Raw genomic sequence first — 26,018 nt, 5'->3', positions numbered from 1 at the left:
TCTGAACGAAACAGGCTAAGATCCCCCCCCCTCCGCGCAGGACTCTGAGCGGAGGGGTGGCAGGCGGCAGGGCTGAGGGAGAGAAGGTCTAGAACTCGGAACTCAGCTTGGCTGGGCCTGCGTGGGCTTGTGTTCAACGGCCGCACCGCGGGTGGACCCTCAAGCCAGATCCGGCTAGCTTGGGGCCAGAACAAAGGTTGCTCCGCCCTCCCCCAGGCCCCAGGCGTGCTGGTTCCGGGAACAGCCCATTGCCCTGCCCCAGGCGAGCGTGTTAGGCTCTGTCCCCTTATATGGGGCAGGTCACAACCCACATACCCAATCCATCCTTCCCTCTCCAAAACCCTTTAGCGGCCTTCCACGTGGCACGGTGGCACGGAGGGTGCCCGCAGCGTCTTGCCTCCTTCCAGGACCAGCTCGGTATGTAAGTTCCCTTTAACAAACCGACAGTCGCGGAGTTGTCAGCCTCTTGGGTCTCTAGTCCCCGAGATTCACCTAGGAGTTTGGGGACAGCCTTGGTTCCATCCTCCCTCCATTTTAGGACAGGTCTGGATTATTTCCGAAGGTCGGGCCCAGGCGGGTCTTTGAGACTCGGATCTTTTATAACCTTGCGATCACACCGAGGGATCTGAGCAGGGTGCCACGTTCCAGGTGGGGACAATGGCCAAGAGACAAAAAAGAACCCATAATCTACAAGGAGATTTTCCTAATAGAATTGTTTCAGGTTTTAAGTGACCCTTTTTCTTAACGTACCAGTTTAAAGTGCTTGCTTTTCCTCTCCCCCTTAAAAAACAAAACAAAACAATTTATTGCTTGACTGGTAATACCTAACAACAGGTAGGCTACCAGAAAGACACCAGTAGTCCAACAAAATTCAAGTTATTGGCAGAAGCAGGAGAGTCCGTGAGGGAGAGGAATGGGAGGTACCTTGGAAAGGGCGGGGGAGGGGGTGGGGGAGTAGGCGCTTCTTATGGGGTCGAAGCTTCTGCTGGGTGGTTCCGGGGAAGGGAATGCCCGCTCTGGGGGTGGGTGTTGTCAGGAGGTGGGGGAGCGACTTAGGAACTGGACTCAGCAGTCTTGCAGAGGGAGGAGGGAGGAATGAAGTAGTAAAAAAGCTCTAATCGCTCAAAGGAGGGCATTGTTAGTCATTCTGCAGCCTTCCTATGGCCTTGGGAGAAACATTGTTTTCTGCCGGCTTTGTGACTATCCTGGTTTGCCTCTGTTGGGCACGTCGTGGTCTGATTACCTCCTATCAGTGGAGCAGATTTTCACTTTCTCGAAGTAAAAACTCCAGAAAAGCAAATTTAAGAGCTTGTGGAAGCTCAGGATTTAATATGCAGCATCTGAGTGGGTATTAACGGTGAAATAGGATTGGAAACATTTTGATTTTCATCTTTTTAAAAATACTCAGGAGCTGGGATATTGCAGATACCTTCTATTACCTGTTAAGTGTTAACTGCAGTGTGAAGCCCAGTGATCAGGGTTTTACGTGGACTCATTTTCCTCGTTCACCTGCAGTAGGTATTGTAGAATTATTTTTTAAAACTTATTTTTAGAGATAAAGCAGGAGCACGAAGAGGTGAGTTAACTTGCTGAAAGACAAGTAGCTAGGAATGGGCAAAGCCGAGACACAGGACTCCAGAGCGCTTGCTGAGCCACCACGCTAGTCTCTTGGGCTTAGCGATCACACCTTTGACTGGAGGGATAAGAGAACATTTACTGTTTACTAGGCTCAGCGATTGCCATGCTTGTCTTAAAATGCTCACGGCAACCCTGGGAGGCAGAGGCTACTCTAATAACCCCCTTTGAGAGATGGGGAAACTGAGGCTCAGAGACACCGGGTATCTAGCCCAAGTTCACACTGCTAGCGATTGGTAGAGCCAGTAAGTGGGAAACTCTGAATTCAAATCTAGACCCCGCATCCCCGCCCGCTCCCCGCCACTGCACGGCTTCAGCCTCGGCTGCCAAGCGCTGCGCAGGGTCAGCGCTCTCGGAACTTGGACTCGGGTTCCCTGGAGTCGGGCTGCGGGCCAGTGGAGGGTGGGGCCCACCTGGCGGCGCCCGGCCCCCGCCCCGCCCCCCTCAGGCGGCGGCCTCGTCCACCAATCAGAGGGCGCTGGAGGCGGGCCGCGGGCGACCCGGCTCCGGCCCGCAGTTCGAGCGGCGAGAGCGCTCGGAGCCGCGACGCGGTGTCGAGGGGAGCGAGTCGGCGCTTCAGTCTCCTTCCTCTCCCTTCCCCGCGTCTCGCAGCCTTGTCCTGCCCGCAGCCGGACCGGAACTATGTGATCCGGAAGTTCCGGTGCCATTGCTGTGTGGGATAAACAGTAATGGCGGAGGCTGCAGCTCCCGGAACAACAGCCAAACCATCAGGAGCAGGAGCGGCAGCGGCGGCGGTGGCAGCGGGCTCCCCCACCCCTATCCCCACAGTCACCTCCCCGTCCGCGGGGGCGGGGGGCGGGGGAGGCGTCGGCGGCGGCTGGACTAAACAGGTCACCTGCAGGTGAGACGTTGCGGGGCCCGGCACCGGCACCGGCGCTGGGAGGGGGGCCGATGCCGCGGAGGAAGGGGCGGGCGGAGGAAGCGGGTACCCGGCGTTTCGCCGCCTTGGTCTCCCCGCCCGCGCTGCGTCAACCCCCGCCGCCCGCCGAGGCCCGGCGCGCGCGCCCCCGCTGCCGAGCCGCCGCGCCGCCCTCCCCGCTCCCGGCGGTGCGGCACGTCTCGCGGAGGGAGAGGTAGGGGGGCTCCTCCCTCCTTTCATTGTTGCGGATCCCTCGACCCTGCCTCCAGCTCCGCGCTCTCGGGAAGGGGTAGCTGGTGTCGCTGGGAGCCGGCCTCCCCGCGGGCCTGCCGGGCCGGGAGCGCCGCTGCGGGTCCCGGCAAGGTGGCCGTGCTGCGGAGCCCGCAGTTGTGTCATCCGTTTGTAACGTCTGCTGGCGTCTCCGCCCCCCTCCCCCCTCCCCGAGAAGTAGCTTTTGTTATTTCTTCTTTGTATGTTTATCGGGGTTGGCTGTTCTGAGCTTTGTCTTAGAAAACGGAGTGCCCAGCCGGGGTCGTACCCTTCGGCTGAAATTTTCACCTCCCTGGGCGAAATGTTTATCTTTTGAAGTCCACGCCTCTTTCCTCTGAAGGAAGTCAAAGAGCTCGCTCCCGGAGGGGAGAGGTTTTGTTTTGGTTTCTAATGTCAAATGAAGATGTTTTTTAAGAATAAGTGGTCAGTGGGTGGCGATTATACGAACGTGTATGCGCACGTTAAAAATGATCAAGTCGTACACATAAGGTTAGGGCATTTAATTGGATGTTGTACTTGGATCTTTTAAACGTGATCAGTAGGAGTAGAAGCTTTGGTTTGCAAAAATCCAACCGAAATTCCGGTTTTTATCTGCAGGGGATAATTATACGCAAATACCTAAAGATATAATATACAGAACTCACTGCCCTGTTAGCAAGATTGAAGCCCTCCCAGTTTTTAACATGACGCAGTTAAGATATGAATGATAAGCTTCATGGCGTTTCTTTTCAATAACGGGATGGAGAAAGCATAAACGCTGTTCTAGGTAGATCCCTAAGAATGAAATCAAGTTGCCCGAGTGCAGTATCCCCGAAGTGAGAATTTTAAACTTCCCATTCCTGTAGTTATTTGAATCTGTTTATTTCTCTTTACAATGTTTCAGTTGTTTTATGTGTTCCAGCTGAATCTTAAGAAATAAAAGTTAGTGTAACCACTTTGCAGCCATTCACCGTGCAGCCCCAGTCTACATCCCTACACTGAAAATAATCTCCCTTGACTGTGTATGTGGGGCTTCCTTAAGGGCCCCATACAATGCCTCCGTTTTCCTACCCTCTCCAATTTAAGTACAGCCTAGAGAACCCCTCACCAACCCGACATACATACTGTTAACCTTCTCTGTCTGTAACTCGAGCCCAGCTCCCCATCTCTGCTCAGAATTCATTGTCACTCCCTGCGCTTTACTTTCGCGCATGTCCAGGTACTTTTCCCTGTTGGGTTTCCCCTTTTCTAGCTCCTCACCAGTCACATCAGTTCAAAACAGAGCTGACCAAACTAATCATTGTTCTTTGCCTGCCTTTAGGGCTTTTGAGTTAATGAAATATTCTAGATTGTTCCTACACCAGTGGGAATTCTTTGCCCATGAATCACTTGACTTATGTATTTAAGTTTACATAGCCGAGGAATCTAATATTTGGGGAGAAAATACTTTACAGGCTTAGATATGCTGGGTTTTGTTTTGGATTGCTTTTTTCTATTTAAAAAAAATGTGCAGGTTAGTTGATACGTCTTGGGTTTTAATGCTTGACATTGTTTTCAGTTATTCTAGGTACCAATGTGATCTTTCAAATCTATTTGAACAGAGGAATTTCAAATGTGATCTCTTCATTTATTCTAGACTTGAGCTCTAGGGAGGCAGGGCTCTATTTTATCACCCTGTCTGTAGGGCTTACTCAGTACCTGGTATACTCAGTAAATACTTGAATTGATGTTGATAAAACCGCACCTGATACTACCCGCTTCAATATGTACTAGTAAGAGTCATCTGCTTTCATTTAAAAAAACAAACAAACAAACAAAAAACAAAAACACTTGTAAATTAGCAGAGACAAAGGATTTACTGGGACTTGTGCTTGTCTTTCTGGGACTACCTCATTCAGTTACTTAGTAAAAAAAGCTTTATCCCCAACAACGAGGGAGTGCTAGATGCTAAAGGGAACGCAGAAGTGCGCTGCATTAGCAGTGTTTTCGGTGTGTTTGATCGCTAAACCTCCTGGGAAGAGGATTCAAGTGTCTGTGCCCATTTCCCCACTCATACCGTGGATTGTGACTAAGGCTATTTCCTTGGCCTAGAGTATAATCCTCTTAGAAGTTAGAAGTTGTTTGGGTGATGGCTATTTGTTTTTAATTGTCCGGGATCCTTTTGTATTGTTGGTCACACTACTTTCTTAATAGTTCTCTCAAATCTATTTCATTGTGTTTTATTTCTGCAGTTTAAGAAAAACCTAAAAGCTTTCCCAAGAAGCTGTCCTGTGCTGCCCCCACCCGGCTGTTTTTCACACCCGTTGCTAGGAGTGCCGTGGAGCAGAAACGCTGTCCCTTCCAGCTTCCTTGGGTGGACGGCGATTCAGGCATTAGAACTTCAGAAGTTGTAACTTGCAAATGGTCGTTTTAGGTGTAGTTAATATAGCTTAAAAATGAAGGAATTCTTCAGAAGGTCTTTGTCCAAGCTCTGTGATAGCTGTAGTTGAAATTCATTGCTTACGATTTTATAGGGTTTTTTTGAAACGATGGTATTGAAAAAGTTTTCCAGCCCAGGGAAAGAAAAGTGATTGTGCTGCTGTTGCTGTGATTCCCCATGACACTTGGCTGTCTTGTGCAGTTTTTATTAAACAAACATGTATCATGTGTATAGGTCCTGTAGGAGACAAAAGCAGAATAAAGCATGGTTCTTGCCCACCGGGAATTTACAAATTAGTTTGAGAAACAGGACACAGAGAAAAATAGTTAAGTATCAAAGTAAGAACTGTTACAGCAGATTAAGTGATTGAAAGCCAAATTAATTAATATTCCGTAGTTTCTAGAAATTCCCAAAGAAACTGACGCTACCTAGAGGTCCCGTTGTATACTCCCGAGCTACTGCCGGGATTTAGTGTGATGGGTCTTGGTGACTGTGCTTAGGTTTCCCAGAGGCACAGCAGTCAGGGAGTTCTAGCCCATTGTTTTGTCTCTATTACCAGACAATGTCTGCTGGGAGTTCTAGAATCTTCAAGGTGGAGGAACTTTATTATTTAGTTTTTAGAGAGAGGGGAAGAGAGGGAGAGAAGTATCAGTTGGTTGTCTCTTGTACTTGCCCTGCCCAGGGACTGAACTCACAACCTAGGTATGTGCCCCGACTGGGAATCCACCCAGAAATCAGCCCGCGACCTTTCACTTTGTGGGACAGCGCCCAACCAACTGAGCCACACAGGTCAGGGCAAGGTGAAGGGAACTTTAGAGACCAGTGACTCGGCCTTTCACCTGTAGGCAAGCTGAGCCTGGGTAGTGGCATTAGATGAATTTGAATGGCGGCTGTTTGGTGGTGTCATTTAAAAACAAAACGAAAGCACTTACTGTGGTTTTGTTTTGGGGAGACATTTTTTAAGCCTTTTTCTTTTATCCGTTGTAACTTACACTATTGTGTCAGTCTCTCAGGGACTTGCACAGAGACGGGTTGAGGAGGAGGGGTTTTACAGTGAGGACTGTCTGTAGTTCTGGGTATGGACCAACATCATGTCACTGCCAGACAAGAGACAGGAACCCAAAACCCAGACCATGCGTTCCCAAGAGCCATGTGAACCAGGGCTTGGTATCTGGCAGTGACTAACTGGGGCTTGTATTCTAGTGTTTCTGTTGATTCTGCAGTATCAGGTGATTCCGTGCCTGCTGGAATTCCTTCAGTGGTGCTTGCTGTGGACGTCGGTGCCTCGGTTCGTTGCTGGGCGGTTCACTTTCGGTCCTTACGTTGGGCCAGGTCTACGATACAGCGTCATGTGTGTATTCATTTTGTCAGGAATGTGCTGGACAAGGTCATTCCTTTGTCTTCTCTTGGCTAAACTCCAGTCACTTAAAATCTCCTTGTGGCATGATGTTTAGGTCTCTTTAATGTAATGTTTTAAAATTTAAATCTGGTGGGGGCGGGGGGAGGTGGAGAAGAGTATATGTGAGATAAATGGTGATAGAGACTTGACTTGGAATGTCGAACACACTACACAGCATACAGATGGTGTGTTGTGGAATTGTGTACCTGAAATGTGTATAATCATCCTAATCAGTGTCACCCCAATAAATTCAATCGAAAGCAAAAATTTTCATAGTAAAAAAAATAATACAATGTAAATCCTATTCAGACACTTCCGGCGAGCTATCCTTGCGGTGGTTCCTTACAGCTCCGAGGTAACGTGGCTTACAGAGCCCTGCAGGATCTTCTCCCCGCCATCCAGCCCCGTCTTCCCCCAGGTTTGCCCCGCTCTCCTCACTCTCGTCAAGTGCTGCATTGTGCGCTTGGCAGAAGGCGGTGACAGGCCATGATACTCTGTCCTAGGCCAGCCAATTTATTGTACTCTTCCGTTTTGGACTCTAGAGAAGTTTTCACCCATAGTGATGTCAGAAAGCAGTGCCGGTGTGGGTATTATTGGACGAAGTACGAAAGAAGAGTGCAGGTACTAGGGAGTTGAGGTCCTTGAAGCAACTGATTGAAGAAACAAGGTTAAGATCAGCAGCTGTTGGCAGCGCTTCCTGGAAGACATAATTTAACATGAAAAGAGCGTCATAAACCTAAGTGCAGTGGTGGAATGAATGTGACGTGGCCATGGTAGAATTGGATTTAAGAACAAACCTAAAGTTCCAAGTATTGTGCCTGAGATCGATCTCGGGGCGGGGGGGCGGGGGGTGTTCAATTTAATCTTTACCAATATATTTATATATCAAATAAATATTTGATTTAATCTTTATTGTATTTTTACTACCATGTAGTCCCCTTATACCCCCTTCCCCCAGCAGAGAGAGAGAAAGAGAGGAGAGAGAGATTTTAATCAAAAAGATTTTTTTTCCTTTATTATTCAAGAGAGGGTAGAGGGAGGGAGGAAGAGAGAGAGAAGCATTGATGGGTCGCCTCTTGCGTGCCCTGCCCCCCTCCGCTCCCCCCCCCCCCCCCCCCCAGGGACCAAACCCATAACCCAGGCATGTGCCCTGAAACAACGTGGCAACCTTTTCCTTTACAGGACAACACCGACCAACCAACTGAGCCGCCTGGCCCAGGGTGCTGGGTAGATATTTTAATCAAGCCTTAAAAATACATCCATCTCTAACTTCAAATTGACCCCAAGGAAATGGTGACGGTGTAGATACTTTTGTCTTGTTTAGAACGTGAGAGTGAAAGTGTTCCCATGGGAGGGGGATGAGCAGGAAGCAACTGTATTCAAACAGTGACATCATCTCAAATGAATACCTTGTTTTCAACTGCGGATACTTTTATAGACCTTAAGGAGCAGGATTGCCCAGTAGTAGTTACAATGTAATTATCATAGACTTGTTCTGTTACATGTTATTCTGTTTATTTGCGTAGTCACATTATCTGTTGACTCAGTGGTGTGGCTCGAATTGGGTGGTGTGGCTCAAACAGCTGCAGAGCTTGCAGAAAGAAGTCCTGTGGTTGAGCAGTTGAGACCCAAGTTCAGTTAAGTTAAACCTAGTAACTAACAATTGAAATTAGAATTATAGTTATAACTTGAATCCCTACATGTTCTTTTATTTTGTTACAGGCTGTAGTCTTAGGGCATTTTAGGATCTTGAAAATAACTTTCCACCAGAATGTTATTCTCCCTGTTATCTGCTGTGAATGTCTATGTAAGTAAGGAGTTCACGTTCAGGAAATCTCTGAATAGGACCTCTTCTACATTTTAATTGAGGGCCTCCTCCTTCAAGGCTGCTTAGGTAACTGAATCTATTTTTTAAGATCATTCCAATCAAGGAGCAAGTGGAATGTGCTTATTGACATTCTACCTATACCGGCCGAACAGAGGTGCGTATTTGGGTAGGTGTTGCCTACCAAAATTAAGTCTTTATAGCCCTGCTCGAGAGAGAGTAAAAGACCCTCACTGCTCCCTGATCTGCAGTGACTTACAGAAATATGCCGGTTGCTGCTTGCCTAAGTCCCTGTCCCGTTCCCCCGCCCCCCAGTTACAGATTGGTAGGTCTTAGGTAAGGTCTCAAAACTTGCATTTCTAGCAAGTCCCCCAGGTGCTGCTGATGCTGCTGGTCCTGGTTCACCCAGGAACTACTGAGCCACGCTCTGATACTTCGATTTTGGAAACTTCTAGTTAGTACACGTGTACCCTTTGTGTCTGTTTTAGCAGCAAATTTTTCTTGTGTTTTCATGTGTGGCTTTTCAAGGATCAAAATGGTTTCTTGAAGTGAAACACACAGCAGTCTGACCTTGTCCAGTTTCCACTGTTTTTCTTTTTCTTTTTTACAGAAAAGAGCTGCCATTATGGCTGTAAAGTTAGTGAAAACCAAGAAGGTGCCCCACTAGGACTGTAACGGGAGAGCGGCGGTCAGGCTTACCCTGGAGAGAAGGGATTAATGACAACCTCGCAGTTTAAATCTAAATTGGTGTGTGTATCTGTAGGCAGCCTTCCCGTGGTACCGTAATGGATGGACAACTTTATGGTCACAGTCTAGTTCTACTTTCTTTGTATTCATTTTACATGCTCGTGTAGAATATAATTGTGGGTATATTATTAGTATACAGTACCGTGTATTGCTGGTGGAATATATCGGTCGTGAATTATTTGAGTATTGCCTTTCCTCTTTCCTAATTCCACCTTGTGGCTCTCTGTCCCACAGGTACTTCATGCACGGGGTTTGTAAGGAAGGAGACAACTGCCGCTACTCGCACGACCTCTCTGAGAATCCCTACGGCGTCGTGTGCAAGTATTTTCAGCGAGGGTGCTGTATTTACGGAGACCGCTGCAGGTGAGCGGCTGATTGCGCGTCGGTTTTGCTTTGGGGGCAGGTTGCGGGGGAAATGAGTAAAATACATAATCCCAGCAGCTTTATCATTTATAGATTTAAAATAGCATTTTGAGAAGGACTGCATAGGCATATTAGTGCAGACAGGTCTCTCACTGGAAGGGAATATGTTTTTACACCATGGAGTGCATTTGTGATACAGTCTGAAGTTGAGTTACTGCCTGACGGGCGCCTTCTGCAAACCTGGTGACCGGGTGTGGTGGAGGCGTGTTCGCGTGCGGCCTTCCCTTTTTAAACCAAGAATGAGGTGCATACTGGACCAGACAGGACCGTTTCTGTTGCCGTCTGTTGGTGCGTATTGTGGAGAGGAGATGGGCCACCCGCGTGCCTCAGTGTGCTAGGCTGCAGGTGAGGAGGGCCGGTCACTCCCAGGAAACTTCCGGCTACCCCTCCACCCGACGCCCTGAGCTCCCAAGGCTAATTATAGGCTAAGGTTTAGGGGAAACGCTCCAAGAATGTCTAGTGTCTAAGAATGTTGAGAACCAAGAGGGATTAGTTGTTAAGTAATCTCTAGTACTAGTCATTGAACTGGTACCATAATGCGGATATCGTGCAATTCAGCAATAGTGGGTTCTGCTTCAGATTTGGGTAGAGCTTTTCTTTATATTCCCAGTTCAGAAAATATCTAGGTGTGTTAGCTATTTATTGATGTTACCAAATTATCCCAGAATTGAGCAGATTAAAAACAAGACCACGCTATGGTTTCTGGGGGTCTGGAACGCCGGAGTGGCCTCCCTCCATGGCCCCGCTCAGGCCCGCAGGAGGCTTGCAGTCAGGGCGCTGGCCAGAGCTGCCATCACCTGAAGTCCATAGGGGCTGGAGCATCGCTTTCCAGGTGACCGTTAGCGGGGGAGCTCGGTGCCTCACCTCCGCGGACCTCTCCCAGGGCCACTGTCGTGTCCTCACACTGGACAGCTAGCCTTCCACCGAGCAAGCCGTGCAAGAGGGCCAGCCAGGACAAAGCCGCGGGCGCTTGTATGACCTGGTCTCAGAAGCCACACGCTGTTGCTTCCCCTCTATTACAAGCAAGTCACTGAGGCCACCAAGAGGAGTGAGATTGGGCTCCACCTTTTGGGGGCAGGAGGGAAGGTAAAACCAAAGGAAGGGCTTAGGGTAGAAGAAGCAACAGGGAGCCCGGGTGGGGCTCTGCTCTGGAAAGAGCAGGGAAGTAAAAGTCACCGGGACAGAAGCTAGCCACGGCTGGGCCCTGCGGAGACAGGTTCAGAGGGTGAGCCCCGGACAGGTGCAGCCTGAGAGGGGAGAAGGGCAAGGCTGTGCTCCGGAGGGACAGCCCACTGGGCTCCGCCTCTGGACTGGGGGAGTGTCCCGAGAACGCGGGACATCTTAAACCTTTACACTAGGTCAGACGTTTTGGTGAGGTTGTTAACTAATTTTAGTGTCCTGTTATCAGAAAAGAATTGTGTTGGGTTCACGTGCTTAGAGTTCAAAAGACAAGAAATGATTGATAAGTGGAATATTAACGTTAGGTCATCCCATGTCTGTTTTCCTAGGAAATCTGTAAGAATAGAGTAGACAAGGCCCTTTCCATATGGATGTAGGAGTTTAGAAATGGCACTTCCGGGATCTGAGTTAGCAGACAATAATTTGCTCAGTAATTGTTCTCACTGCAATGTTGCTGGAAAGGAAAAAAATGACACTCAAAAAGAATCCCAATACGCCTTTTGGGAGTCATGGCGTTAAAGACAGGGAAGGTTGTCAGAACTCTGTTCTACTATGAATGAGCAATTTGTTGTATTAGGACAGTCTCTGCAGGTTTTCCTGGATCAGCTTAATTTCAGGGGCGCTGGGTTTCTTGACCACGCAGACAGCCGAGTGTCCTTGCGAACTGCGGGTCTTGGGGGCGAGGAGCTGAGCGGGCTGGGGAGGGAGATGAGCCGCTAAGGCGCCCAGCAGAGAGAAGACCAGAGAACAGACGGCAGAGCAGAGCAAACCAGCCGTGTGGCGGCTCAACAGACGAACCTCCTATTTCAGAAGTGCTGCTTATCTGACCAGACCATATAGGTAGATGGATGGGAAATAAGGTTAAATTGAAGAATGACCTAAGGCCTAGACTCTGTGTTAATAAGCTTATTTTTTCAGGAAGTTTCATCAGCCCCAACCAGTGCTCCTTGGGAGGAGGCCTGAGCCCGTATTCAGCCTGACTCGTGCTCCATGGGCTTCTTGTTGGGAGGACAAATGATAGGGGCGCTGTTTGGGGGCAGCCCTGAACTGACATTTAGGCAGATGTGAGCCACCTCATGAACTACCTTTACTTTTGTTTTTTTTTTAAGTTTTCTTTATGATAAGGATACAGCTCCCTCTTTGGGGAAGGATTCTGACCTGGGCTTAGAGCCCTTAGGCTAGAGCTGGGGAACCCTATGCGCCAACGCTCTGTGTGGCCAGGAGGTCTGGTGACAGTTGTCTGGGACAGGCTGGTGCAGGTGGTGGCGCAGGCTTGATTGCAGGCTGGGCGAGTAAGGACGGCATCTGCAGGGCCTGGCTCCCTGCTGCGTGTGTGCCTTGGTTGGATTTACGCCTGGGGACTTCGTCTGCTTTTCATTCTTACTCTGTGGGGATCTCCGTATACAACTTGGCCAGTGCCCCGGGGACGGTTTGTGATGAGAGGTGGCATCCTAGTTGCAACAGTTCAGAAGTGGCACCGCCCAGTATTTCATGATGGCGGTGCTGCCGCCTAGCGAGTTGCTGTGGACTGTTGTGTACATTGGTGGGCACCTGGCATCCTTTGTCTCCGCCCGCTTAACGTCCTTAAGACTCTCGGTCCTTGTTTCTGAAGACAGCCCCTGCGAGAAGAGGCAGGATGGCCGTGGTTGACAACTGTTGGTAGGAGGGGTTTGCGCTCGCACCTACCCAGTGACATAAACTAAAGTCTGTACAGGCGGACCTCTGAGTGAGTGGGGCGGGGGAGTTGGAAGCCGACCAGACAGAAGTGTCTCTTGCTTAGAGCTCAAAGAAACATTGATTAAATCTCTTTAGATAGGAATTGATACTATATATAGCAAAGTTTTTTGTTTTGTTTTGTTTTGTTTTTTGGCAAGACCTGAAAGAAAAACTCAGTATTTGCTTCAGTGTTAGGTCAGCATTACCTCCTCACTTACCACCGACCAAAAGGCTCCGGGATTCCGCGACAGCCCACCGACCGCTGACGGTGTCAGCACCTCCAGGAGATGTGCGTCCTCTTCCGTGGGCTTTCCCTCCAGGAGCAGGGAAGCAACGCTTCCAGCTCTGCAGGTCACGGGGCCCCTTGTGGCGTGAAAGGAGCCATAGATAATATGTATAAGCTCATAGGTTAGACAGGACTAGAAGAAAACTAGTTTGGGATACTAAAATTGGAATGTCATAATTTTTATGCGTCATCAAATGATCCTTTTTCCCCCCAAGCATTTAAATGTCAAAACCAGGGGGAGGGGGACATGGAGACATCTGTGATAGTGTCAATAAAAATAAGGAAAACTACTAAATAAAAATGTCAAGCCTATTCTTAGCTCTAGTTAGGTTTTGGCCTGAGGGCCTCGTTGGCAATCCCTGCTCTTAAGGAGGTCCATGCTTTACAGGGCCATTTTTTAAGTTACATTGATTGGCGTGGCATTGGTTAATAACATAAGCTTCAAGGGTACGCTGTTATACCACCTCATCTGTATATCACATCTTGTGCTCAACACCTAGTCTAGTCTCCCCCCCACCCCCCACCCCCGTGACCATGTATTTGACCCCTGACCTGTTTTTCAGTAAACACCTTTCAGAATTGGAGTCTTGCTTTTTCTTTCTTGCTTGTCTTTTTTAAAATTATATTTTATTCATTATGGTATTAAAACTGTCCTGATATTCCCCCCTTTGCCCCTGCCCCCCTCCACCCAGCGCCCCCCACTCCCTCAGGCAATCGCCCCGCCATTGTTCATGTCCGTGGGTCATGCATGTAAGTTCGTTGGCTGCTCCATTTCCTATACTGAACTTCACATCCCTGTGGCTATTCTGTAACGTCCTATTTATGCTTCTTAATCCCTTCAGCTTTCCGCTCCTTCCCCCACGCCCCACTCCCATCTGACAACCATCAAAATGCTCTCTGTATCCGTGATTCTGTTTGTTTTTCAGATTCCATTGTCGATAGGTATTTTTGCCATTTTATTGTTTATATCTTTGATCTTTTTCTTAAATAAGTCCCTTTAACCATTTGAATATAATAATGGTTTGGTGATGATGAACTCCTTTAGTTTTTTCTTGTCCGGAAAGCTCTTTATGTGCCCTTCAATTCTAAATGGTAGCTTTGCTGGATAGAATTATCTATGTTGTAGTTTCTTTGAGGACATATGTTCTTTAATTTCTTTTTTTAAAAGAGTTTATTTATTCATGTTTTAGAGGGAAGAGAGAGAAACATCGATGTGTGGTTGCCTCTCGTGTGCCCCCTACTGGGGACCTGGCCCTCATGCAACTCGGGCATGTGCCCTGACTGGGAATTGAACCAGTGATCCCTTGCTTCACATGCCGGCACTCAATCGACTGAGCCACGCCAGGCAGAGCTAATTTCTTAACGTAAATTTAAATTGTATATTTTTTCTCAAAATAATTTCTTAGAATAAAGTTGCTTTTATTTGATATACATTTTCTTTTTCAGAGGAACTTTTTAAAAAATTGATTTGAGAGAGACATCGATTTGTTCCACTTATTTATGCATTCAGTTCATTTGTTGCTTTTCTGTGTACCCATAAAAAATTGCAGGTTTGAAAGCAAGGACACTTATTGACAGGTGCGGACTTGCCAGCTAATTAATATTCTGTGCTTCCAAAACTTGTATCTTGTTAATTCCTTGATAAATTTACCTGAAAGCTCAAAAACTTTGTAGTATTTGCAATTTGGTCAATACATGGTGATTAATATTCTTACCCTATTAAGTATTTTTTGAGTCATTTACCATAAAATTCTTAAAATGATTATGGGAAAGGAGAAAGATCTAAAATATGGGTATCATATCTCTCTGAGGCCCTTTGTGCATCTTGACATTTAGCTGCCGGAGCCCTGCAGCCTTTCTGTGTTTGTGGAGGGGACTTAATTAAAGCCTGTCTTTCTGAACAAAGCCCAGCTTCACTTCTAACCTAAGGTTGTGAAAATAATTAAAATATTTTTGTGAAATCCCCTTTTAAATCAGACTTACTTTGAAAAGCGAGGGCAGGGGTTTGTGTGAGAATGGAAATGTGCTGTTCTTCTGCCATCTAGTACGGTAACCATGAGCTACATGGGGTTCGTGAACCCCTGAAAACGTGGCTGGTGCAAGGACCAAGGAGCTGAGTTTAAAATGTCATTTAAGTATAAATAGCTAGATTTTGGCCGATGGCTGCCGTTTTGTACAAAGCAGCTTCCGATTCACATCAGACCTAGGACACCACTTACTGGACAATTGCATCTTCTGTGTCACCCCTGGGATGATGAGAAGGGCCCCTGCACACTTCTGATGGCGGAGTGAGGCGGCCGGAGTGGGGGCATGTCCCTGACACCTTCCCCCTCCCCAGTCTGCGTGACTCCGGGCTGTGGAGCACAGCGCTTCCGGCCTTCGTAGCTGGTAGCAGGGTACTCATAACGTGTACCACAAAGCAGAGTAGGTGACTTGTAGCTTGGGAGGTATGAAGATCTGAGGTGACATAATGATAAAAACCAGCTCAGCAATTGTTAGGTTTTACTTCTTTTTTAGATGTAAACATAGGCATCTATAACACAGATGACCCTTGTTAGTATTGCCCAATTAATTAATTAATTGCAAGAACTGCTAGATACATACTATAAGTCGTAACAGTTTAGATTTACTACATTCTTCATTATTGTGTCTGAATTCCCCAGCATTAAAAAAATGTTCAAAAGAATTGTGAAGACTTTCTCAGGCAGAAAGTGGATTCTTGAAGGAAGTAGTTTTTCCTTATATTTGGGGGTGTGGTTTAATGATAACTTTACATATTAAAAAAAGGTAAGAATTTGGAAAAGGAAACCATTAGGTCAGTGATGTTTTCAATTGGTGTCAAGAATTTTTTTTAAAGGTTTATTTTTAGAGAGAGGAAAGGAAGGAGAAAGAGAAGGAATCATCAGTGTGTGGTTGCCTCTTTTGTGTGCCCCCTACTGGGGACCTGGACCGCAGCCCAGGCATGTGCCCTGGCTGGGAATCAAACCAGTGACCCTTTGGTTTTTAGGCCAGTTCTCAGCCCACTGAGCCACACCAGCCACAGCAAGAATTTTTAGTCAGGGGCACTGACCTCTATTCCATTAGATTGTCAAATAAAATGATAACAGCCAGTACAAAAATAGGCATTCAGTGTAAATAAATCAAAATTAAACCTTTTTTTTGTTAGATTGGCAAAATTTATTTTGGTGTGTTGGCAGAATTTAGGTAATAAGTTTGTGTGCCATGAGATGGAAAAGGTTGAAAATCGCTGCATTAGGTGAATGAATGGATTAGGGAAACAAAATATATATTGTGTATTTTATATTATAAATACTGCCTTTCCCTTTTAATAATGGGAGCGTTTTAATTTATATGTTGGTAAAAAATGTCCCACATTTCTACTTGAGTATGAGTGCCAGCGTTGCTTTGATTAATTGGTCAGTTTTGGCCACACCGTCTCAAGTGTCGTGCACCCTGGTCTCTGGCCTTGCTACTCAAGCGTGGCCCCTGTCAGAGCACCGTGTCGGGGCGTGCAGACATTCAGAATCGTGGGCTCCGCCCCAGACTCAGAAATTAGGTGTCTGCCTGTTAGCAGTTTCCCAGGTATTCATATGCACAGCCGTTTAAAAAGAACCCAAAGACAGGATAAGGGACTATAGAGCCCATCTGGAGGGTTCTAGGTAGACAGTGACCACTGACTTATACATACATATATTTTTATTTTTTATTTTTAGATATGAACATAGCAAACCATTGAAACACGAAGAAGCGACTGCTACAGATCTAACTGCAAAATCCTCCCTTGCTGCTTCCTCAAGCCTCTCATCAGTAGTTGGACCGATTGTTGAAATGAATACGGGCGAGGCTGAGTCAAGAAATTCAAACTTTGCAACTGTAGGAGCAGGCTCAGAAGACTGGGTGAATGCCATTGAGTTTGTTCCTGGGCAGCCCTACTGTGGCCGTAGTGAGTATTTTGAAGAATAGAAAGAAGTTAAGAGGGCTAGACGGTAGTTCATCCATTAGCTGAGTTTTCACAGCCTTCCAGTTGCCAGCCTTCGCATGTAGCCAGATCTTAATTTATTGGATTGCCTGAGACTTACACACGGAGTGAAGGAATCTTTGAATCCCAATAATATTGAATTGAGAATGCTGGAAAAGTGAAGCCTCTCCTTTTATCCGTACATTTGTATAAGAGCTACATAAACGCCCCCTCCCCTTTTAACAAGCCTAATCTCGGAAATATCAGCATTAGAAAAAGTTCGCTTCTTCCAAGAGTCAGGAAATGAGTGTAGTAGGCGTTTGGAGTTAACGGAAGTTCTTCTCAGTCAGGTTCTCAGTTACCTTACAGGTTCTCTGCCTTACCCATTTGGGGCCTTTACCACCCTCTCAAACGTTTTCAGCTGCCCCTTCTTGCACTGAGGCGCCCCCACAGGGCTCAGTGACCAAGGAGGACGCGGAGAAGGAGCCGCCGGCCGCGGACACGGAGCAGCAGCTGTGCCCCTACGCAGCCGTTGGAGAGTGCCGCTACGGCGAGAACTGTGTGTACCTCCACGGGGACGCCTGTGACCTGTGTGGGCTGCAGGTCCTCCACCCCGTGGATGCTGCCCAGAGGTCACAACACATAAAAGTAAGTCCTCAGGGAGATGCCCTGTTCATAGGTGTGAGGACTGTTTTCATGTGGTGAATAGAAAGGTTGGTCACCAGTAAGTAGGGACACTTTCTTTCCTGGGTTTGAAGGCTTTATCAAGAAATCAAGGACCTTGCACTATGAGCTCTTTTCCTTCCTTTTTCAAAGTAACAGCTTTTATAAGATGCACATTTCATTGTGCAGCCATTATCACCATTGTATCTAAATGTAGGACATTTTCATCATCCCCAAAAGAAACCTCATACCCAGCCAGGGCTGGGTAGCTCGGTTGGTTAGAGCATTGTCCCGATATACCAAAGTTGTAGTAGGTTCGATCCCAGGTCAGGGCACATATAAGAATCAACCAATGAATGCATCAGTAAGTGGAACAAGAAATGGATGTTTCTCTCTCTCTCTCTGTAAAATGAGTAAATAAAATATTTAAAAAGAGAGAGAGAATGGAGGTGATGGGGGGGGAAGAAACCTCATACCTATTAGCTCCATTACTCTCCCTTCTAGCCATCTCTGGCTCCTGGGATCCTCTGTCTGTCTGCATGGATTTGCCTAGTCCGGATATTTCATATCCATGGAATCATGTGGCCTCTCCTGACTGGCTTAAACATTATAACATGACGGCCGTTCATGTCGCAACGTATAGAGTCCTTCGTTCCTTTCTATGGCTGAAGAGTAACCCACTGGGCGGCTAGGCCTCATTCTGTTTTTCCATTGTTGGTTGAAGGACTTTGGATTGTTACCCCTTTTGGCTATTAAGGCCGTGAACATTCATACTTGTAAGTTTTTGTGGACATACGTTTTAATATACCCTGAAGTAGACTTGCTGGCTCATTGCAGGTACCGCGCTTCCCATTTTGAGCAACTGTCGAGCTTTTTCCACAGTGACTGCACCAGCCATTCCCAAAAGCAGTGAATGGATGAGGGTTTCGGACTGTGGTTTTAAGCCCATTTGCAGCATGAATTTTTTGTTATTGTTGAGAAGACATTGTATTACAAACTCTATATTTATTGGAGTAAAGTTTGTTTCTAATTATTATCTCTATTTAATTGAAAATTAATTGGGTCGATGGGGGTGAAGCGCGGTGTAAGACAGGCATGGTTCGTACCTTCACAGAACATGAGCCGTGTGAAGTCATAGGCGGGTCAAGCCTCTTCTTCTCCACATTGGGGATAGTAGTGCCTACCTCTTACTTAGGATTGTTTCAAAAAAAGCTCAGGAAAAGACCAAATACACTAAAATGTAGTTATGTGGGATGGTAGGTGACTTTTCTATTGCTTTTTTGCATTTCCTACAATTAGGGTGTTTCTTGGAGATAAAGTTGTGAATACAATGTCATGTCAGCTGTACCTCAGTTAAAATAAAACCTCTGTAATGTCCACACGAAAGCTTGTGCATGAATGTTCACAGGCACTTTATGCACAATAGCCCCAAGGTGGGAATAACTGAAACGGCCACCTGATGAACAGGTGGATGAATTGTGGTCTGTCCCTGCAGTGGGATATTCCTCAGCAGTAATAAGAAACAAATACTGATACATTATCCTACGTAGGTAACTTTGAAAATGTGCTAAGTGAACAAAGTCACAAAAGGTTATGTATTGATGTGAATTGTTTGAGTAAACAGATCCACAGATTAGTGGTTGCCTAGGACTAAAGGGCTCGGGGGAGAAATGAGTGACTGCTATGGGTATGGGATGCGTCTTTGGAGCAATAAAATAAACTCTTTAGAGTTTTTATTGTATTTTTCCATTACCATTTAGTCCCTTTATACTACCTCTTCCCCAGCAATCACCATACTGTAAAATTTTAATATTGATTATGGTGGTTGCACAATACTGCATACACCAAAAATACACCATTTAATTGTACACTTTAAATGCATGAATTAGAGGGTATGTGAATTATGTATCAATAAAGCTGTTTTTGTAATGTGCGAATTATGTGCCTGGTACATAACTGTCACCTAATAAATTGTTTTCTGACAGGTTCTAAATCAGGGCCTTAACCCTAATTGCATTTTCCATCTAGAAACCAGAAAAATCAAGCATAGTATGAACTGTCTTAAGTGAGGATTTCAGCAGGGGTTGAACTGCAGGAGAGAGAAAATTTGGTGATTTTTGTTTTCCCCAGTTCCTGAAGTTGAGTCCACATTGTATGCCTTTATAGTAAAGTCCCAAACTGTTACTGTACCTGAACTCACTTGTGAACAAAGGTGCCATTAAAAAAAAAAAGATTTTATTTATTTTCAGAGAAAGAGAGGAAGAGAAACATTGGTGTGTGGGAGAGATGCATTGATTGGTTGCCTCTCATTCACCCCCAACTGCGGACCTGGCCCGCGACCCAGGCATGTGCCCTGAATGGGAATCAAAATGGCAATCTTGTGGTTTGCAGGCCGGCACTCAGTCCACTGAGCCACACCGGCCAGGGCCAGAGTTGCTCTTCATGTCACATTAGGAGCATTATCTTTTCAGTTGACTGTTCGGTTTTCTGAACACGAGTCCTTAACTGTCGAGATGAAGTCCTGCACCATTCAGTGCCTTGATCGCACTTCTTCTCTCTCCGCTTTTGGCAGTCCTGCATTGAGGCCCACGAGAAGGACATGGAGCTCTCGTTCGCCGTCCAGCGCAGCAAGGACAAGGTGTGTGGGATCTGCATGGAGGTGGTCTACGAGAAGGCCAACCCCAGCGAGCGCCGCTTCGGGATCCTCTCCAACTGCAACCACACCTACTGTCTCAAGTGTATCCGCAAGTGGAGGAGTGCTAAGCAATTTGAGAGCAAGATCATAAAGTGAGACTCCTCCCCAACCTTCGTTTGTGCTTTCTATTTTGGGGAAGAATTTAGTATCTTGTGCCAACTTTCAACCAGATGGACCGCATTTAAATGCATGCATTTTATCTTGAAACTGGGGTATTCTTCTAATTGGGATTTCTTCTTTGTATTTCAGCTAGCTTCTAGGTTAGTTGGTATATATACTTTTATTTGAATGAGGAAACCCTATGTATCAGTTAGTAGAATCTTCGTGCTTTTTCTGAGGAGATTGTGTTTAACGGATTAGCCTGTTTAGGCTCAGTGAACAAACTTACCTCGCTCTGAATGTATGTTTCCTGACGTTTTACATTTTCCACTTTCCTATTCCATCCATTAAGCTAGCCAATAATCCACCATCCTTTAAAGATTGTTCTCATAACTGAACAAAAACGACATAACCTAAACAGAGCAAAGTTACAAGAAATAAATTTATTTAAACGAAAGAAAAAGGAGTCTGTGTGAAATGTCTTCTTTTGTTGTTCTTTTAATCTAAGTCCTATTTTTAATGAACTGGCTAGCCATCGAATTGAATTTATATATATGTAAAGGAGTTTGTCTTACCTCAAACGGTGTTTGGAGCCCTTTCAGGAGATGCCCACTTGCCTGTGAGTTAAGTCTTTAAGGCTGGAGGGGACACACCAGGGTGTGTCCTTTGAAGAGTGGGCCTGTAAAGGGGAATTTGCATTGCAGCCTGTTCATTGTTTCCCAGGTCCTGCCCCGAATGCCGGATCACATCTAACTTTGTCATTCCAAGTGAGTACTGGGTGGAGGAGAAAGAAGAGAAGCAGAAACTCATTCAGAAATACAAGGAGGCAATGAGGTATGAGCACTGCAGCCTTTTCTTAAGCTACGATCCCAACAGAGCTTGGGTTCACTTTGAAAAGAACAGCGCTGCATTATATACTCCTACCTCCTTCCTACCCTTTCTTTGACTTCCCAGTGCAGTTTATTTTGTCGCCCTTGGTAACGCCCATTATGTGTCTTGCTATAACACAGTCCTTGGGGTTCGTGCCCAGGGACCGCGTTATGAAGAAGCCTGTAGTGCTGCTGGCGAAAGCCCCATGCCTGGGGCCCCGCCTTCCTCTGAGTCCATGTCACCGGTGTCCTCTATTCTTGCCTGGGGGCTTTCTAGAAGGTTTTCTCTCTGCTGGATCTGCAGTAGTAGGGCTGCTCAGCAGCGTAGCCTCGGTCAGAGTGTCCGTTTCTGGCTAGCGTCTCATGCATTAGCGCACATACCTTTAAGAACACACCTTGGGGAGGGCTGTAAACTGCCATACCAGTTCTGTCTCTCCCTGTTTAAGGAAACCCTGGCTGATAGTCGCATACACACCTGAAGTCCGCTGTGAATAAGGGTTGCGATATTTTCCTTTCCAGCAACAAGGCGTGCAGGTATTTTGATGAAGGACGTGGGAGCTGCCCATTTGGAGGGAACTGTTTTTACAAGCATGCCTACCCCGATGGCCGTAGAGAGGAGCCACAGAGACAGAAAGTGGGAACATCAAGCAGATACCGGGTAACTCTCACTGTTTTTTTAAAGAAGGGGAAATAGCACCTATCAGTTGAGTCCTGCGCAGATTGGGGCAGGGGAAGGAGAAGATTAACGCTCAGGTCCGGGAGCGAGACTAGAGAATGAGAGCAGGAAACCAGCCCCAGAAAACCGGGAGGGGTGTGAAAGGAGAAACTAGGCTGCTTAAAGCGCTAGCCTAAACCTTTTTGCGTCAAGTAACCGGAGGGGAGGAATTGGTAAAGTGGAAACCCTAAATGAGAAGTCTGGTTTCGTCATGCCCTCTGGTGTGCTGGACGCTTTGCCTTAGAGACAAGAGACTAGAAGATACTCCTCGACAGTGCCCTCCCTATCATGGCCTTGTTTTTTACAGGCCCAACGAAGGAACCACTTCTGGGAGCTCATTGAGGAAAGAGAGAACAGCCACCCCTTTGACCACGAAGAAGAAGAGGTTGTCACCTTTGAGCTGGGCGAGATGTTGCTTATGCTTTTGGCTGCAGGTGGGGACGACGACCTGACAGACTCTGAGGACGAGTGGGACTTGTTTCAGGATGAGCTGGAAGACTTTTATGACTCGGATCTATAGCAGCAGTGCGCGCGGCGCGCGGCCCGGCCTGCCGGCCTCGGACGGGCTGCCCCAGCGGCGGGGCGGGCCCGCGGTCCTCGCCCGGCAGGCCGCGCCACTCCAGGTGCTGTCGCGATAACTCTTCCCCGGGGCCTGTCTTCTCCGTCCCTCACCTTTCCCCAAGGAGTATCTTGTTTTCTCTGGTTAAAAAAGTTACAAAAATAAACCTTAAAGTTAGTTTTCTCGTAACACGAATTTAACTGTCAGACAGTGTAGGTTTGTTGCATCACCTGTTTCCGACCAGATTCGCACAGTTGGAGGGTACTGTCTATGGACTTGGCCACGTGCATTTGGAGGACCCCGGGTTCAAAAGTCACGCCACTGGCCCTGCTTTGGCGTCCGAGAACAGGGGTGACGGGTGAAGGATCTGGATGTGGCAAGTAGCCTTCGACTACAGACTTGGCTACTTGAGGTTTCTGGTGAAATCGGCGCATCTCGGTTTTTATATCTGTTCCCTACCCCGCGGCCCCCGCCCCCGTGCACTTGTTCTGTGGTTTGGGTCTCTTGTTTAATTGCACACAGTAATAAACTACTGGGCAACCATAATCAGGTGTGAATGTGTTTTGAGATTTTTACTGTGTTTATAGTATGCCAGGAGAATGGGTAAGAACACATATGAAAGAAATGCGGGGCTGGAAGTTGGCTCCCAAGAGCCGGTGGACTGGGCACGTGCGAGAGCGAGCGTGTGGCAAGCTGCTCGGCCCTGCGTGGGTGCCGCGTTCTTGGTCTTCGTGGGAAGGCTTGCTTTAGTGGCTTCAGCCTAGAGTGGCAAATGGACCTCACAGGCCAGGGCAGCGCGTTGGTGGCTGTGGGGAGAGCAGAGCTAGCGTTGTCCGGCTCTCTAAGAAAATGGGCTCAGCCGAAGAGGTTCGCACTGCCTGGTTATCCCATCTATTAACGCAAACTGGGTCTCAGATACACAGTTGTACTTAATGCTTAAGCCTTTCCACTGGGGGCACTTTTTGACAAACCTTTGCCTTCTTTTGAGGGGTTTCATTGTGAAGTTTTTGGTTTCGTGGGTATTTGCCTCGCTCCATCCCTCTGCTCTGCAGGTAGACACATGTGATTCCAGACTCTGTTTTAGGTGTCTCTTGTAGTGGGGTCCCTGGTTTGCAGTAATGAGTTACGCTTTTCCACTGGGGGGGTGGGGGGTGGGTAATCCACGAGATAAGCTAAATTGTTAGGATACCTTGATTGGAAAATGAAGCTTGCATTTTGTTGCTCTGTTCCCTGAAAATAACTTGGAGATGCTTCTGAGTTGTCCCATCAACTGCTTTGATTCCTTGGATCCCACTCGCTCTTTCACTTTAAGAAAAAAGTCATTGTTACAGCTGTCTCTGAATTTTACAGCTGCCGTTTTGTAAGAAGCACTTTTCCCAAATAAAACAATTTGAAAAACCCAGATGTTGTCTTTCTTTCTGTCTCACGTACATGTGCATACTCTTCTTTCTTTCAATGACTCTTTGATCAGTGCAGCAATGAGTCAAATTTCTGTGGATATAGTTTCGTTGAGAAAAGTGACACCTTTGCTAAGACATCTATGCTGCTGAGGAGTGAGATACAGAGTGGATCCTTGCCTCTGGGATCGTCCAGATGGTCTGTGTTTTAGAATTTGCAGGGCCAGCTCTTAGGCCACCTCGGGCACTGCGGTGCGCATGCTTGTGCTTGAACCTGCTTCCTACTTGCAAGTAACAGGTAGGTCCCGTGCTGTATTGAAAGGATGTTTCTCTTCCTAATTCTGTTTTATGAAATTGTTATTAATAAGATAAGACCCTTTCTGCACTCCTGTGGAAGACCTCAGTGACCTTTCTGCGGTACTTATTAAAAGACTGCTTATTAATTTTAATATGTATTTAAGAAATTTTTATGCCATTGAAAATATTTCTGCATTATGACTTACTGTAATCATGGTAACAGCTGACCCCCTGAATAGCCTTTCTGTAAGCTCACAGACCAGCTGCTCCCTTCCAAAAATGTCACAAGTCCGCCTTAAGCTGCTATTGATCGGGCCATGCTGCGGACCACCTGTGCCCCGGTGGTGCCGGAGAGCCTCAGAGGCGTGGTAGAAGTGGTTGGGATCTGAGTAGGGGAGAGACGCCTTTTGTTTTGGTGTCCAGAAAGGAGGAGGGGACTCATCAGGAGTCACGTACCCCCACCCCCCGCCGTGGACGTATCTGAGTTTCTGGTGGGGGGAGAGGGGTAGGCATGGCATGGCTTGGGGTAGGTTTATGTTTGGAGCAGTTCCCTTTCGTTGTGTCTTAGAAAAGGCAGTGGAAGCGCATGTGTTAGCCAATCCGCAATGCTACCCTGTCACCATTACGCATTGCCAGTGAGCTCTTCAGGGTGACTGCCAATTGTAAAAGGGGTCAGGGATCAACAGTGACAGGTGAGACTTTGAACTTCCTCATTGGCACAAAACTACAACTTCTGTCCTGCTGCCATGCACAATAAGTAATGCCTACCTTTGTGACTGACTCCTGCAGACATGCGGATTCTTGTTTTTAGAAAGTTGGGGAGAGGCGCGAAGCAAGTACTGCCAAAGGTTTGGGGGAGGGAGGAGGTATGATTCGGGGTGCCTGTAGTCGTCGCTATCAGAGCTGTCCATGGCGTTTCCAAGTCTCCTTTCTGGCCCCACAGAAGGTAACTGCAGAGCCCATCGAACTTTCTTCGATGAAATGGAAGCAGAACTGATACTTCCAGAAGAAAGTTTTGTGTGTTTGTTTTATTTATTTTTAAATGTATAAATCCTGTTCTATTACAGTTGTCTCAGTTTTTACCCCTTTTCCTCCCTCCACCCCCCTCCAGAAGAAATTTTAAAAGCCAGTCCATGACTTACCATTTCCATGGCAAGCGAACGCCTCTGCGAAGCGGACCGTCCAGCAGCCTGGGTGCAGTGTGGGGGTGGGGCGCACGGGTCAGCGCTCAGCTGACCTGGGGGACTTGGCGGGAGCACAGGTCCCGCGGTGAAAAGCAGCTGAAACATTGAGTCTTTCCCTTGGTCGCAGCATAACATCCTGTCCTGTGTTAAAATCATCTGTGGAAAGAACTTGTTTAATAAGGAAAACTATCGAAAAATTCAATTATTTTAATGTGTTTAGGCACCTCTATTCAAGATAATCAAGTGAAAAGTAAATTGTAAGGTGTTTGAATCATTTTGAACAAACACGGTTTGAAATCACTCCATGGTGTACAGGTGTTATCAGTAGGAAAAAAACATTACACACTCTTTGCTTTTTTGCCAACACTTTGACAATAAATGTTACTACATTTTTGTTTTGAAGGATGAAACCTTGAGCTGTAGTTAAAAGTATGTCAGAGCATTTACTTAAATTGTAAGTAAGGAAGCTGGAAGTGAAGTTTTTAAATGGCCCTCAGACTGCTTGAGTGTTTGAGCAGGAAAGCGATTTAAACAGGGAATCCGTTGTAGGTTACATCTGAAGTGATTAACACAACATCACAGTCTCAACAGCTGCTGTCTGTTACTGCTTTCCACAGTCTAGGACTTACTACACAAATACATAAGCAGCCTTAGGTTTTAGATAAAAGAAGTGCTCTGTATTAAATTATTTCAACAAGGTGCTTATTTCTTTGTATTGGATAACAAACAGAAAATACTCAAGGTCTTCCCCAGACTAACCAGGTCTCCACTGCTGTTCCTTAATTAGTGCCTAGAAGAGATAGGTACCAGCGGTGCCTGAACAA

At 46.8% G+C, this 26,018-nt stretch overlaps 1 protein-coding gene across 2 annotated transcripts; it reads left to right on the top strand.

The window, feature by feature from the left end:
* The first annotated feature begins 284 nt into the window (after positions 1–284).
* On the top strand, positions 285–23,712 carry MKRN1 (makorin ring finger protein 1). Of its 2 annotated transcripts, none has more exons than XM_054564640.1 (8): positions 285–417; positions 9,389–9,517; positions 16,472–16,701; positions 17,138–17,364; positions 19,952–20,166; positions 20,897–21,007; positions 21,562–21,700; positions 22,065–23,712. In XM_054564640.1, the coding sequence occupies exons 2-8, from the start codon at positions 9,396–9,398 to the stop codon at positions 22,275–22,277; spliced, it is 1,257 nt and encodes a 418-aa protein (XP_054420615.1). In that variant the 5' UTR covers positions 285–417; positions 9,389–9,395; the 3' UTR covers positions 22,278–23,712. The 2 variants fall into 2 exon arrangements, with proteins under 2 accessions (XP_054420615.1, XP_054420614.1); XM_054564639.1 differs by lacking the exon at positions 285–417 and adding an exon at positions 2,127–2,497.
* The last annotated feature ends 2,306 nt before the right edge of the window (positions 23,713–26,018 follow it).

This window comes from Pteronotus mesoamericanus, unplaced genomic scaffold (genome assembly GCF_021234165.1).
Source record: "Pteronotus mesoamericanus isolate MK-2021 breed Mesoamerican mustached bat unplaced genomic scaffold, CSHL_Meso_final scaffold_85, whole genome shotgun sequence".
Classification (NCBI taxonomy): domain Eukaryota; kingdom Metazoa; phylum Chordata; class Mammalia; order Chiroptera; family Mormoopidae; genus Pteronotus; species Pteronotus mesoamericanus.
This window is presented reverse-complemented; position numbering and strand designations above follow the sequence as displayed.

What these genes read in the sequence shown, in the direction of transcription:
- MKRN1 (XM_054564639.1), top strand. Translation starts at nt 2,325, where the DNA reads ATGGCGGAGGCTGCAGCTCCCGGAACAACAGCCAAACCATCAGGAGCA. An exon ending in AAATACAAGGAGGCAATGAG is followed by an intron (nt 21,008 to 21,561) that starts GTATGAGCACTG and finishes TTTCCTTTCCAG; the next exon opens with CAACAAGGCGTGCAGGTATT. An exon ending in GAACATCAAGCAGATACCGG is followed by an intron (nt 21,701 to 22,064) that starts GTAACTCTCACT and finishes TGTTTTTTACAG; the next exon opens with GCCCAACGAAGGAACCACTT.